At 43.0% G+C, this 15824-nt stretch overlaps 1 protein-coding gene across 7 annotated transcripts in view; it reads right to left on the reverse strand.

Moving 5' to 3' along the window:
- The window catches only part of Mast4 (microtubule associated serine/threonine kinase family member 4), a 611732-nt gene that overhangs the window by 60405 nt on the left and 535503 nt on the right, over positions 1-15824 (reverse strand). For 4 of the 7 annotated variants that reach the window (XM_026788983.1, XM_026788984.1, XM_013353545.2 and 1 more), the window contains 5 exons: positions 13855-13863; positions 12423-12501; positions 6634-6791; positions 4685-4760; positions 2616-2825 (listed from right to left, as the gene is read on the reverse strand). In XM_026788983.1, the coding sequence (XP_026644784.1) occupies positions 2616-2825; positions 4685-4760; positions 6634-6791; positions 12423-12501; positions 13855-13863 (532 nt within the window). The remainder of the gene's footprint in view (positions 1-2615; positions 2826-4684; positions 4761-6633; positions 6792-12422; positions 12502-13854; positions 13864-15824) is intronic. The other 3 variants (XM_013353547.2, XM_013353546.2, XM_026788987.1) reach the window with 1 other exon arrangement.

Genomic DNA, 15824 nt, shown 5'->3' on the forward strand with positions numbered 1-15824 from the left:
TTTTTTTTTTCCTTTTCTCAATAAAAAAAAAAAAAAAAAAAAAAAAAAAAAGATTCCCAATGGAAAAGCGGTAAGGAGACAGGGTTGCTGGGCTCAGAGTGTCACATCTGGGAAGGGACAACAGCTCCCAGAGAGGCCACAGCATGTTCCCACCGTTCTGCTCTCCCTAAAGGAGCATGTTCCTCTCAGACAGGTTTGCTCCAGGCTCTGAGCTCATACTGGCAGTGTGCCTCCAAAGGGAGACTGAATTGTTGTAAATGATGGAAAGAAACTGTATCTGTAAAGAGGCATAAGAAAACATCCTTACTTCTTCCCAACAACAACCTTTAGGCCACTGGTATACGTGCTTCTCCGGCTCAAAGAGAAATGTCTGTAAAAATTAACCTTTTTCATCTGTCACACCGCCCACTCAGAAGATCCTTGAAATGCTAAGATTTATTTTTAATTGCCATGAAACAATCTGCCACGTCTGCCATACATCAACAAAAATATGGGGGGGGGGGATTCTCATCTAAGTAACTCTGGGTATTGGATCTACCTCCTTCAGGAACTGTCTAGAGAGGAAGGAGAACACACAGGTCTAAGCCGGTCCTTATGATGCTACCGTGGGTGGCCCCTAAACCTCTGGCACTGTAAGCTGCCACCTCCATTAAATGGTTTCCTTTATAAGAGCTGCCGTGGCCATGGTGTCTCTTCACAGCAATAGAAACCCTAACCAAGACAGAGGCAAAGCCCTCAGTACTCAAAGCTCCAGTTAAGAGTGTGCTAAGTTACTTGAGCCATGTTGGGTTTACCCACCACTGCTCCGGAAGGCTACCCAAATACAAAGCTCTCTGAGAGGCAGGCAGACACATGAATCTTAAGACCAGAACCACAAGCTGCTGGTCTGCGATATGCATTGAAAGCCACTAAAGTCCAAGGGACTGTCATTCATGACAGACAAAAAGATCACCAGCGGTGGGAGGAGAAGCAGGGGAACACAGTGAGATTGGAAAAAACGCACTCATAGAAAATGCAAGCTGGGAAGGAAACCCTCATAAGAAACAGGGAAGAAATGGATGGAGAGGTACCAAGACGAAAGTAAAACAGTTAAGGGATGGAAAGGAGATGGGTGTAGGCGCTGCAGTAAAAGGGGCCTCCTCCAGTAAACTGAAAGTGGATCCTAAGGGCAGGACATCGGTATCATGGGAGGCATTCAGAAGTCATTCAGGGGACAAAATATTTGGGAACTTCTACATGTTGCAAACCATTGTAGGTATGCAAAACAAAATAAAACAAACAAAAACATGCGGCTCTGCAAAGTCCTCATGTTCCAGAAGAAGTACAGTCCATGGCTAGTGCTGGTCCATGCATCACCATCAGTGTACCAGTGCCGTGTGTGCTGGGCTCAGAACGACTAATCCTGAGCAGTCTTCCCAGTGAGTGCACATGGCCAGGATATGCAGGTACATGGCCATTCCCAGGCACCTCCCTTTTTGCTTCAGTTTACGGCAGAACTGGTTTATGTCAGTCAACTAGTAACCAGCAAGTCCGAAAGCTGTATGTCCCCCTCCCTGACAATCTGCGGAGCACCGCTTTCCTAGTGCTGAGGCGAGGAATGGGAAGAACCATGGTGAAAATGCTGCTGGGAAACTTGGATGAGAAAAGAAGAGGAAATGGCAGCTGCCAGCCAGAGAGGCATCTTCTCATCCTGCCAGAACTCAGTCGTGTGGGGGGAAGGACAGATGGGTTGCTCAAAAGTAGGATGTTAGTATTTGCCTCCAGTTTAGTGGGATTACTTATAGTCATTCAGAGGGGGAAAAAAAAACCTGTCAGGATTACATTTACACGGATATAATTTATGCCCCATGAGACACATAAACACTATAAATCCACATATAGGTTAAATAGGTTCCCCTTGTAGGCTGTGGCCAATCAACTTCAGTCAGAAGAGCTGTATCATACACTAAATGCTATTCCTCTGACACATTCCCTTCCCTTCCTAGGTGTTATCAGGAGCCAGGCATGAGCGTGTTAGACGGATGGGATCCCCTGTTTATCTGTCATTTCAGAAATTGGCTATTTTGTTAGAGGAAGAATTAATACTCAGGAAAATAGAAGTTGCCATTTACTACCCAACAGCACATACAGGTTAATTAATAGGACACACAGTCCAGTAAAAGCCGGCAATTTTCCATTTAGCTTTTTTAGATATTAAAATTAGATAGCTCCATCAAGCAACTCGCATACACTCGGGCAATTTATAATTTTATAGGGAGAGTGGTGGGGGTGGGGGTGGGGAATGGCTGCTTAATAATCCTTCACAATCCACTTATCCTAGAGTCATAGATCGTTGGGTCCCAAGGTCCCCGTAAAGATGATTACATTTTTCTCCTACTATACATAATGGCCAGAGCCAACTCACAGCAGGTAGCAAGCAGTTCAGGCTTGCTTGCACACTTGCTGTGCGTGTCTGTGTGTGTCCCCCTTCCCACGCTGCACGCTTTCCTGGAATGTGAACTCCACTTTTTTTTCACTAATTATTTATAAGCGAATGGTTTCATAAGAAAATATTTTGCCAAAAAAAAGGCAAAACAAATCAGAAGCAAGCCACGTGAACAGCACTTTGCTCTTACCTCTTGGAGCAACTTATCTAACTTGTGCTGCAACTCAAGAAAGTATCGTGACGTGATGAGGCCCTGGCGGGACTTGTCCAAACAGTCGCGAGCCAGCTCGATGATCTGATGGTGGGTGAAGCTCAGCACCCCATCTGCCAAGGGGAGGACATTGTCTGGGGAGTAGCTGGTGATGATTTCCCTTAGACGTTCTTCCATCTGAGCCGTAGCCTATGTGGGGGACACACACATAGGTGTAACACCAGGAGATATGCACGAACCACGCAACAAGCACTCTTCCATCTTCCCAGACCCCTCTGGGTTATTAAATAGACTCCTCCGAATTACAAGTGAAAGAAGCCTCATTGGGGGCCTGAGTGCAGCTCACTGGCAGAGCACTTGGCTAGCGTGAGTGAGGTCCTGTACTCAATTTCTAAGTACAGTAATAACAACAACACACACAGGAGAAAAGAAACTTCCCTTCTGCATGCTACAATCACAGTGCACATACGCCAGTATGCATTAGTTTGAGCCCACTGACTGACACCACCAAGAACGAGTGTGAATGTTGACTGTGGGTATTAACGCTGTCTCTGAGAACCTCATCAACCACTGGCCAAGGCACCAGTCTGGTGAAGACGATGATACTACAGGAAGATGTGTACATGTGGGGAAGGAGCCATACAGAAAATCCCCGTGCTTTCCACTAGGAAGCTAATACTGCTTTAAAAATAAAGAGAAAGGGGGGGGTGTGTGTGAAGAAGCGGGAGATACCTCCTCATCAAAGGGAATATAAATTATAAACCTTTGAGGTATCAAATGAAAAGGTGTATTTCTGGCCATCGATTCCCCTCTGCTGATGTCTCATTGAATGCAAGCTGGTCCACATAAGCTTCTTGAAATAACTCTAAGGTGCAGCTTAGACCCTTCAGATGGGTTATCAAAAACATGAAGTATTTCTTTAGTTGCTATTCCAAACTCAGGATTGTGCCAGAGTTACCCAGTATGAGCCAAAAGTTTGTTTTCTTGGCAAGGTTTCAGTGTGACAGAAATATACACATAGCACTCTATCCTTAACTGCAAACGCTGTCCCCTTAGCTCACGGCCAAGGGGATACCCTCAAAAAAGATCTACAATTTCCTTTCCACCTTTTTTTTTTCTTGTGATTGCCTACTGGCTGATCAATATTCCTGGTCTACAAGAGCTACATAGGCAGAGAGATTATTTCCTCTTCCCTCTGCTCTGCTCTTAGCATTGAGCCTCATTAACTACGCATAGTCAATATCTGCTTTCCTGGTGGGCAAGCGACACGTGGTAAATGGGTAAAACAGTGCTAGTCAATGCCATCGATGACTAATAATAAGTACCCTGCTCCTTGTTTATGAATCCTAAGACCTCCCTTTGTTCTCTTGCGGCTAGTGACAAAAGCAGTAGGTGATGGCCCAAGTGCTGTGGGGAGGCGGCCTTTGCCCTGCTATGCAGAGCCACGTGGCTGAGGGGGCAAGGAACTGAGGTTGGTGAAGGGATCCCTCAGAGAAGTGCTACTGGTCACCAAACCCAGGAAGAAGCCTTCATACTGCATTCTGGCTTCGTTCTAACCCCTTTCACCAGCTGAGCCGCAGAACATGCCAAGGTATCTCTACTGCTATGGTAACAGGTGTAGAACAGAAGATGGGAAAGGAAAATGAGGTTTCAAAGAATAAAAACAGTGTTCAGGACACAGCAAGCTATGGCTTCTGAGAAGAAAAAAAAAAGGTGCTCTTGACAATCGCACAGTAGATGAGGAACATAGGTTCAAAGAGTCCAAAGGGTGTAAAGCCTTTGAGGGTGGAGCCTCTCCTCCTGTACCCCAGGACCCCGCTGCTGGGTACCCACCAGCAACATGCACCACACAGGGTGCTGAGTTCTCAGCAGCTGCTCGCTTCACATCTGTTTGGTTGCTTTCTCCTCCCAAGCAGGCTACGGTGTTATTTAATTCAAGTCATTACTGGGTTGGACCCTCACTTGTGTTAACAACACCGTCTTGCAGAGGCAAAGCCGATGGTGCCCGATCCCTGAGGTGCCAGGTTTCTCCATTCCCGTCCACTTACCTTTGGGAACCTTTCTTTGTAGACATGGTTCATCATAATTATTTCATGGTCACAGCAGGCGGGGGAACGTCCAGGGCTGCAAGCAAAGCAAATTACCCTTTTAAACCTGCCACAGCATGAGATGGAAATAAGCCTTTGATTTATAAACAGCCAGTTGCATGGGAAAAGTACAGTGCAACCCTCATATGAAAAGCAGTTGTCTTGGGCAACGAACCGCAAGGTCAGTCATTGGCACACCCATGCGCATACATACCTCAACTCGCACAGACACCATGGATAGGATTCATAACACAATGCTACAGAATAATTACAGTCACGGTACTCGGTCAGGAGATGGCCTTGCGGGGCGACTGTGTCATGCACGTGGCATGAGCTTGTGCAGTTGTGGCAACCAGTCAATGAATTGCAGTATCAAACAAAATGGGGAGGCTACTAACGACAACATCCGAGACACATTTAACGGTGCAATTTCACACTTCGATCATACACCTGTGTTCGGCCACACACCACCAGAGAGGCAGGGAGCCTTCCATGGCACAGGTGTTGTGGGGAAATCCATTTTCCACTCTAACAAATATTTATTTAGGAGGCTGAGGTAGGCATTATGAAAACGGAAGCACGCAACTGTTGTGTTCTTCTGCACGGCTGTCACTTTGTGTCCTTGCTGGGAAGGTAGCCGCACAGTTTGGGGACACCTATGTTCTTGGATAGATTTAGCTTAGGCTAGATGCCCTGGGTACTTCTGCAAGAAAATTAAAAGTGGAACCCCTGCAATAAACCGTGGTGATGCTAGATACAGTGGCAAAGTTTTTATTCTAGACCTCAAAACAATTTCACATATCCCTTAATCATCCAGAATGGATATTTAAGGATATTAAGTTTATGATACTATATAAAGAGAAAAGATACAGAGGCAAATCCCTTCTTAGTAAGCCCTTATGCTGAACTAAATACCTAGCAAGCTAATCTTTTTACACAATAAAACTTTAGCAGATCGACATATACCAGTTCTGCCCATCAAGATTTCATGTTGTTGATGAGGAGACACAACACCCTGACTCCCCATCTTCTAGGAAAGACCTGTCGCCCAGCTGCTCCAGCTGCTGGGCGAGCCATCAACAGAAGCCTAAAGCTAGCTATTACTCTTCCAGGCTAGCCCCAGCTGTGGGAAGGAATGTCCCAGGGTGTCAGCACCTCCCTGGAGGCTGCTATAACAAGGCCACTGACTGAACAGCTGGAGCAAGGGTGTAAACGGAGGGATCCCAGGCCAAGGTGAGCCAAAGCTGATGGGCCTGTACCATATGGTGATGACTCCTTCTGCCCAGGCCTGTTCCCCGCTTTCCATCCACCAATGAGAATCCCTACACTTTCCCAAATATCCTGCACAGGCCTCCTGGATGGAGACACTGCCACCTGGAGACATAACTGTGAAACCTACAATTCAAAGCAAGGTATGAAACCAGCCCTATTCAATACTCAAAGGACTGCATTTGACAATCACAAAACTCAGAAAACACCAAGTCCTAAGAATGTGCTCATCATCTTGGAGAACGTAAGACTCAGGTGGGAATACAGAATAAGAAGACTGAGATCGGCTTTGTACTAGCTAGGGAAAACATCTTTCCATCTATTCTCTCCTCCCTTTCTGCAAACTTCTCCCACTTCATATGATTATTTGAACGCTCCTGCACCATCACTAGTTGACCATGAACTTTTTGTAGCTAGACATTTTTACAGATGGTCCCCAAGGCTTTCGCAGCAATTAGTCTCTTATGAAAACATAAAAGAAATATAAAGCCTTTTTGTGGTACTTAACAATGTCATCTATTGCTGGAATATTATACTCATATTTGTGACAACTCACAAATCAGGGTGCACACATACAAATTAAAGAAATGGTTGAAAACAAACAGTTTAAGTCAATACCAGTCTGGGTCAAGTCTATGCACCTGAGACTCCGGGAACGGGGACGCATGGGCGTGTTCCTGCATCGGTTCTCAGTGGCAATGCTCTCAGTGGTGCAAAAGTGTTTGGACAAGAAGTGTAGTTCATCTGGGGTTGGTTGATATGGTAACTGGTGCAACTTCTCCTGGGAGGAACAGGATGACTGGAAAGAAATCAAAGTAAAGTTAGCAGCCCGCCTCCAGAAAAAGAATCCTAGAGACAAATGTGTGTTGGGCAAAGGCACTGTTTTATGTTGATTCTATGACATGACAGCAACTATAACCTAGATGCATGAAGTGACTCTGCTCTGAGAGTTCAACATGCCTCCTAGATGTCCCCGATCTGCCTGCAGCTGTCCCAAAGGCAGTTTTTTTTTCTGGGAGAACACCAAACCTGTGAGATGGACCAAAGCCAGCAAAAGCCCGAGGAAGAAGGCAAAGCCCGGAGCGGAACTGCCATGATGGATCAGCTCTTGCTGCTGTCCCCAGCAAGCACTCTGACTTGTAGTAAGTAACATGACGATATGCTGTGAGATCATAGGGTGATGAAAGCGCCCTCAATAAGCTCATGCTGTTCTTTGATGCCAATGCCACCCACGTGTGCTATGAGCATAAAGGAAGGACAGAGAAGCGGATATTTTCCTGAGTGATATCACTTCTTTATTTGATTCTGGAGTATTTCTTTCCTTTCCTTATTGTGGAGTGGGGGGGGGTATGGGGGGAAGAATGTTCCTTCTCTACTGAACAGCTTTGGTAGTCCTGAGGCTTTACCCCTTACCATAGATTTACTCCTTAAAAACTATCCCTTCCTGGGCTAGAATTAAAGGTGGTACACGCCTTAAATTCCAACACTCTGGAGGAAGAGGCAAGCGGATCTCTATGAGTTCGAGGCCAGTCTGGCCAATATAGCAAGTCCCAGGACAGGCTCCAAAGCTACAAGAAAATCCTGTCTTGAAAAACCAAACAAAAACAAAACAAAACAAAAATCCCTCAACATCTGGAATGTGATGGAGAAGGCAAGTAGCTAAAAATAGAAGAGTTTTTAAAGAACCTGACTTTGGGAACTGTGCAGTGAAGGAACTGTTTGTTTTGGGTTTTAGGAGTGGTAAACTCAGTAAATCAATGCTAATAAAAGATGTTGAGAACTTTGGGATACAAGGAAACACAACTAGAATAAACATACTTTTTTGAAAGGTACTCATTTGAAAAAATGTCAGTTCAAGCAGAGTTCAAAACAAAACAAAACAAAAAGACAAAAAGACTGTCCTTTTAAGAGTCACCCTCCATAAATACCGAATACTGAAGCACCGCAGCGCAATGGTACTCAGAATTAATGACCAGAGCTGAAAACAGCCCTGCACCTTGAAATTATAAAACGCCCTGCTAAGTCCACAGTAAGATAGACAGGGATTTTTATAATGTAATGAGATTATTTTATAAACCATAAAAATGAAAATACTAGAAAAAAAATTATGAGATAAACCAAAGCTATATTCGGGATAAACAACCACTCCTAAAATACTTCCACTATGAGAAAAGGAATAAAACACATGAACTAAATCAATTCAGAAAGTTGGGCAAAGAATTGTAAACATCAAGAAGCAGAGGTAACTGCAAAGATAAGGAAATTAACAAAATGAAAAATGGGAGAAATTTATACAGGGGGCTGAGGACGCAGCTCAGTGGTGGAATAGTTCACGTGTACCAGGCGACAGGCCCGAGGTCTAATCCCTAGCACAGGAAGAGCCCAAACCCAACACCCACACACACCCACACACCCGAGAGGGAGGGGGCAGAGTGGAAGAACTAAAAACAAACAGAACATATACACTTGAGAGAGACAGAGAGGGAGAGAGAGAACTAAAAACAGAATGAAAACTCTCTCACCCCCCCCCCACACCCACCCGAAAGGGGGGACAGAGTGGGAGAACTAAAAACAAACAGAATGCATACACTTGAGAGAAACAGAGAGAACTAAAAACAGTATGCAAATTCTCTCTCTCTCTCTCTCTCACACACACACACACACCTTATCTGTATCTTCTTAGGTAAATCCGCGTCCACACTTATGTCTGTCTACAAAAGCACTAAGTTTACAGCAGTCACTCTGGGTAGCAAAGCACCATCTGAGCAGAGAGGGACTCGTGAAGGATATTCAGTCCACTTAGTGTGGATGTTGACTCAGGTTGCTATGGAAATACTGATATCCTGGATTATGACTTGCTGGTTCTGTGGCTGATGGGCTATTGTGTACAGGGCAGCGGTCAGGCTGTCTTTCTGAAAGTGAAAGCTAATTTTCAAATGCAGCAGGCTCAGTGTTTTTCACTGAGAGAGAGAGAGAGAGAGAGAGAGAGAGAGAGAGAGAGAGAGAGAGAGAGAGAGTGAGTGTGTGTGTGTGTGTGTGTGTGAGACAGTCTTTCACTGTGCCAATTAGGCTGGCTTCCCTGGTTTCAAATGATCCTCCTGCCTCAGCCTTGGAAGAAGCTGGAACTACAAGCATGCACCGCCACACCTGACTCTCGTGTGCTTATTGAAAAGATACCTCTGTTGAACAAAGCTTCCTTGGCTCAGCACTTTTAGAAGAATGTCAAGACAAGACAGAAATTTTCCAATATACTGTTTCACTGATTCCTATTTCTCCCAGTGTGGGGCTAGTGTGTTTCATTAACTAGTTTGCATATGACTTTTGACTACACCATAAATCAAAGCCACTCTCACAGAATAAAGATTTACACTAAAATCTGCTACTCCTCCATGCAATTAGACTTCAAATACATTTTCTACATGATGATACCACTCAAACATCTCATCTCTCGGGATAACCACTTTGTGAAGACTAATCCTTATGTGCATGCATAAATTCCTACTTGTTATTACTAAAAGAATATGATCTATCAGCCATACCTCATATTTATGGGTATGTAAACTCTTATTTTCATTCTTTCCCTTGGTGGAAAATAATTTATCTAGGGAGAAATATCTCCCCACTACTGCAATTCCATATTGTTTATTTCAAAAGTAAAAAGTATGATGTGAATATTAGCATAAAGAAGTTCCACAAATTAATTTTCACTGCCAAATTTCACACTAAAAGAACTGACAATACTAAATGTTCTCTGGGAGGAACAGACTAACTGTATATGACAAAAATCTGTCTAATTTTGGAACATAACATTTTTCACACTTGGCAATTCTGAAGTCTCTGTAATAGCCAAAAGATATTATAACATTTACATTTCAGCATGAATGGGTCTGGGGTTCAGCTAACAACACAATTATTTGTGAACTTCTGAATTGCATTTGAAAAGTCTTCTAGTTTTATCTGTATATAATCTATATTCCTTTTCCTTTAAAAAAAAGTACATTTTTGATAGGCGAAATGACCAATAGTTAATGAGACTTGCATGAGTGATTCAGCTGGGGAGTGAGAAAGCAGAACCTCTAAGTCATCAGCAGACACAACTGTCCTGATATTTGAAGGGTAAGGACAGAAACCGACACAGAAGCTTTGTAGCTTTCCATTGTCCATTCTAGAAATGAAGGAAGAGAAAAGCTGCCCAATCTCCGCCACAGCACACACAGGCCAGACCCAATAGTCCTTGCTTTTGGCGAAAAGAAAAACTATGAAAACTAAAATTTCATTTTGAAGGAAGAAATGGGAATTTGAGACCTATAATTGCCTCCCACCCCCATCAATACATAAATCATAAATGTGTAAGAGAAAAGCTATTAAAAATGCCTTGGTGTGTGTGTGTGTAAAAATGGTCTCAGGGTTTCTTTTAGACATTTGGTCTTTAGAGACATTTGTCTTCATGCAGATCACCCACAAAGCCAAAGAAATGCCACTCACACGGCCTAAAAAGAACCATGACATTAGGGTCTGGATCACTTGCTGTACTTGTATAGATAAAATAATGGGACGAGTAAACAGCCCCTCAAATAATTTTCTCTGCTTTAGATTTCTGATACATAAAATGATGAAAAAAACCAGCAGCAATATCACAGATTATATTGCCAGCATGCAACGAGCCCCGACGCTTTGGGGAGCTAAACTAGTGCCTATTTTATAACACTTATAAAAACATAGTTTAAAAAATTATTTAGATCCAATAGTCTGGCTCAATGTACCCTCCTCACCCTTTACTCATTCATGTTAAGAAAGTGATAACACGATTACTAGAAAAAGGTGCATCTGTACTCTCCAAATTTTCATGCGAAAGACAGATTTGTCACTGAGCTGTTATTACCAGCAACTGAAGGTGATGCAAGGTGATAAAGTTGAGAATAAAGTCAAAACCCATGAATCTTAGCTTGTATTATTAAATGACTATAATTTAATAAAAGCTAAAATAAAGTGGGGATGTACCTAAGGAAGTCACAGAACAAAGAATGAGCGCTCTGTTTACTTGTGGCATGGTCCCAGTGACAGGCATCCCAGGGTCTGGGGAGGGACAGCACTTACTCCGTCTTAAATTACTCTGTGCAGAGTCAGTTCTATCACTCATTTTGGCAATCAGTTTCCACATTTTCACATCTGAAATAACCAGTGATGGCCGCTGCTATAAGTAAAAAGCTCACGGGTACTTAGTAACAATTTTACCCACTGATAACACCCAGGGTTTTACCCATTAAAGCCGGTGTGCCACGGAACCTACTAAGAAAAAATGACGCAAATGGACAGGAAACTCGCCTAGCACAACAAAGTGAGAAGGGAGACAGGAAAAGAAATGACCTATCACCGTGCACTACTCTAAGGGGTGTAAAGCGAGCCCGGCAGATGTCAGCAATTTGGTTTTAGAGGTACCCAGAAATCCAACATTACACTTGGGCTTCTGGAAACACAAATGTGAAGGCCCCTGGAGGGGGAAGGGAGTCGGGGACTAATACTTGGTAGTTTATCTAGCAAGTTTTAGTTTCTTATAATTTGAGCATTCATCAGTAGCTACATGCTTAGCACAACGCTGGGGGTAGGCATCCCTGAACAGCAAACCATGGATTTTGACAAAATGAGGAGGAACTAAATCAGAAAAAGCTCTATAGTCTCAGGGATACCGCCTGAGTTGGTGGTTGAGGGCAGTCAGAACCCCTCATTAGGCATTCACTGAATACTGTGGGACCTCCTGGGTCTTTCCCAATGACCACCTGATTCCCAAAACCCTGTGGTTCCAGACACTCTCTAGCTTAAGCCAGAAATGCTTGTATCTAATCTACTGAACAGTTCCCAGTAACTGCCAGGCCTGGGTTTGAAATGTTGTTCCTGGCGAGAATCTCCTTTTTCTCTATCCCTTCCCATGGATTTACTAAGTTCTTTGCCTGCCTTTCTGAAAGTTGTTAGGGCACTGACAAATTGATGACGCTGTGTGGGGAGGGTTGGAGGGATATCCTTTGAAGGAGAGACAAAGCAAAACAAGCTTCCATATTAACCACACAGAAAAAGATCAAGTCCATCGAAATTGAAAGGCGTCTTCACCATGAATACACCTGACATGGAAAGAAAGCAATGACACTAGACTGTTGTTTTCCCCAAACTGCACCAATGCTATTAAAATGAAGGTTCTCACTCTCCTCCAAACTTGTCATCCCCGACCTTGGACAATTTATGCCCCATAGTTTGGAAGCTTGCAGCAACAGTGTGCCCTTCTGGCATTTGTTAGTCCATCGTCTGACACACATCCCATACTGAGGTAGAAATGTGGGCTCCATCTTGGCCTTCCTACTGGGAAATACTCAGAGAGGAACACAGACTGCAGACCAGTTCTGCGGTTGTGAGATGAAAAGAAAACCCAGGTACTTACAGAGACGGTGGAGCTTGGTGTATTTGTCCCATAGCCTGAGGAGGGGAGTGAAGCCAGGGACCAACGACGCCCGTCCGTCCTGTGGGACAAAGCTCAGTTAGGCCAATGGTGGACAGCTGATATCAGAGAACTCCGGTATCTCTAATCAAACAAATGACATCAACATAGTCTATGAGGATGTGGGGATGCTTGGGCATGGTTAGGGTAAACAAACATTATACAGCAGGTTGCCTTTTATTTAAATGGAATCAATACAGCCAAACAAGTAGAAAGTGAATGGACTGATCCATAGTATTGATCTCTCACTAATACACTTTGACAAAATGAATACAGGGGATAATTACAATGGTCAGACTCAGCAGATTCAAAGCAACGCAAGCAGAAACAGGAGGGATCATGGTCTATGAAGGAACTGACAACCGGCCAATGATATTCACAGGGTCTTCACGCCATCAGTGTGCAAGACCTTGGGGCAGGCCCGTGGCCCACCTCTTACCTCTAAGGGTATAGTTTTCCTTATTGTAAACAGGTGGAGAGAGCACTGGACTCCTGGTTACTTCATACTAAATGGCAAATAACTTTATAGTCAGAAAGCTTAAAACTCCGGTTTTGGGTTTTGGAAAATGACTGGTTTCTGACATGGCCTGGCTTCATATTGTTAGAGCAAAGGCCATGTTCAGAGTGTCTAAGCATGCAGAAGACTCTGGCAAGTCACTTGAAGGGCTGGAGGAAAATTTTCTACTCATAATGGAAACTAATGCTAAGAGTGAGTCTCCTGCTTAGTCTTAGAGACCAAACTGTCACATTCCTTCAAGAAAATGGCTTCCGCCCTTGAATGGAGGGTAAATGGTGGCTTCTGAGCTGGACTGTAGGTATAAGTCAGTGGCACACAGGGGTCTAAAATGAATTTAGGCAGTGGTTATTAGTGGAAATACTGCCAGCAGGGCAAAGGGCAGAGGAATTTTCAGGTATTTCTGTTATTCTAGAACTTTATTCAGATTTTCAAATAAGATCATACCATATCATAAGTTACTGGGGAAAGAAACACATGCAAAATTTTTAGGGTGCAAAACAGGAAAAACATTTTATCAAAAAGTAGCACCACTATGTTCTTAGCACAGGATCATGCAGAGATGCTCTGCAATTCACAATCCTGTTAATTTACCGAGGGAGCAACAACAGTGGACAAGGGCTAACAAAAACACACTCAAAGGAATATGATATCACAGAACTCCATGGCAACAGACTTGAGTTGGAGAAACTGCAGTTAGATGCTGATATGGAAAACTGCCACTGTAGCTGAGAGTCAAAGGAAGGTCTTCCTGGCTACCATGGATGCTACCTTCAGTAAAAGCAAACGGTCCACAGAAACAAGACGGAGGTCAAGCGAACACATTACAGAATGACTACAATAGATTTTAGTGAAATTTACCTGTCATTTCTGTGGTCATGATTGGAGAACAATTGAATCAAATGTTTAAAAAAGAAGAAGAAGCAAAATGAGATGTTTATAAATATACCACAGAAAAGGAATTGGGGCACTTAAGTCATATATTTGTTTAAGAAGACTTTTACACAAGTGAAAATGTTGACTATTTCTGAGGAAAATAATTAGAGTATGCACGTAAAAGATACAGCCATCAGTTAAATGGGACACAGGCAGCTCTTCTATTCCGCTACCTACTAAAATCTTTAAAAAAAAAACAGTGCATGGATTTTATATTTTAACTATTTTTAATTTAGAAGAGAAGAGGATATGGTTTGAAAAGAATTATTCAGTCCATTTAATAGCAATTATCAGGAACTTGTCTCTGGAAAGAGGGAGGGACAGATTTTCCCCACCATGATTTTGATTTGTGATTCATTAACTCCCTTTCCCTCAGGTATCCACAGACGTATTTCAGATGGATGAACAGTTCCAAGAGGAGGCATGTTCTTATTAGTTCTGAAGCATAAATTACATTTGCTTAGTCCAGAAAACACATAACTCGGAAGATGTTTAAACAAGAATGTGCTCAGTTCTTGGTACAGCCATGGACCAGAAATAATTCATGTCTCATAAAGTTCCCCAAGTTGCCTGTGTCTGTTTACTCAAATGGAGCAAAAGGACCATTGTGTCTCATTACCATGACAACCGCACATCAGAAGTTACGATATATGCTATACGCACTACTGAGGGGAGAAAGTGCCCCCTTTCCAAGGAAGCTATCACACAGGCACTATTTGGATCTGACTAACAATGCTGTCTTTTCTGTTCAGTAGCTCCCAATAAAGCAACACCCAAAGACAACATCCACATCTTCCCAAATCAACAAGGCTCTTTTGAAAAGAATCTTTTCTTTGTGGGAGCAAGTCTTAATGTTACATCAAGTAAAAGAAGTAAGAGAGGGAACCATCTGATGAGGACACAGGGCACAAAGAGATTATGGGGCTGGTGAGGAAAATCAACTCACAAAACATTTAGATTCAGAAACTACACAATAAAGAAAGAGTGGAATGCTCTGATACCAGCCTGACGTTTAACTGTATGAAAAGAAAACAGGTTAGTATGTTTAGTGATGATAGTCACCTGGGGCAATACACTTGTCTAGATAATGTTGGATCAAATTAAACTGTACTAGTCACTAACTAAAAGCTGCTCCAGCTCCAAAGAGTTGAAGGCTAATAGGAGGTTACCCTAGTGAGTTGCTGATGTCCAACGGTCTGAAAACCTGAAGTCAGAAGGCAAACTTTTTCTAATTTGCTTATAGAAATATGTTCTGAGGTTTAGCCAGGCAAATAGCAACTGGGTAATGAGAAGACGATGAAGACACTGAATGAAGGGCATTGGATTGCCAATGAAAGCCAAGGCAATTTATAGTGTGCCAATGCCCAGCATCTGACAATGGTACAACATTACCTCCATCTTACTGTTCAGCAAAAAATGTTTAGCACAGCTAGATGGGCTTTTCAGTGTATGGACCAAGAATCCTTCATCTTTGGATGAAGGTTCTTTGGACCAGAAGCATTTTAGGTTTAGAATTTCTGAATATTTTTCTTTCAAGGTATTTCCAAATCTGGTGAACATCCTCAATCCTAAATCTGCAGCTTTTTTGAGCATCCCATTGCTACTTAGAACAGCTCAGTGATTCCCAGTAAGTTTCAGATCCAGAGACCAATGAGATGGCTCAGTGAATAAAAACATTTGCTATGCAAGCCTGAGCACATATGATCCCTAGAAGCCACATATGTTGTGGCACACTCGTGAGTGAACACACATGCACATATGTAGAGGAGGGGAATAGAACTTAAATTTAAGGGTTTCAGATTTTTGAATATTTGGGACCTTAGATTTTTCAATTAGGTTTTACATATACTGTAATTAACAATATGAGCCAGGTGTTTGTGGTGCACCTTTAATCC

The sequence above is a fragment of the Microtus ochrogaster genome, unplaced genomic scaffold (assembly GCF_000317375.1).
Source record: "Microtus ochrogaster isolate Prairie Vole_2 unplaced genomic scaffold, MicOch1.0 UNK11, whole genome shotgun sequence".
In the NCBI taxonomy this organism is placed as follows: domain Eukaryota; kingdom Metazoa; phylum Chordata; class Mammalia; order Rodentia; family Cricetidae; genus Microtus; species Microtus ochrogaster.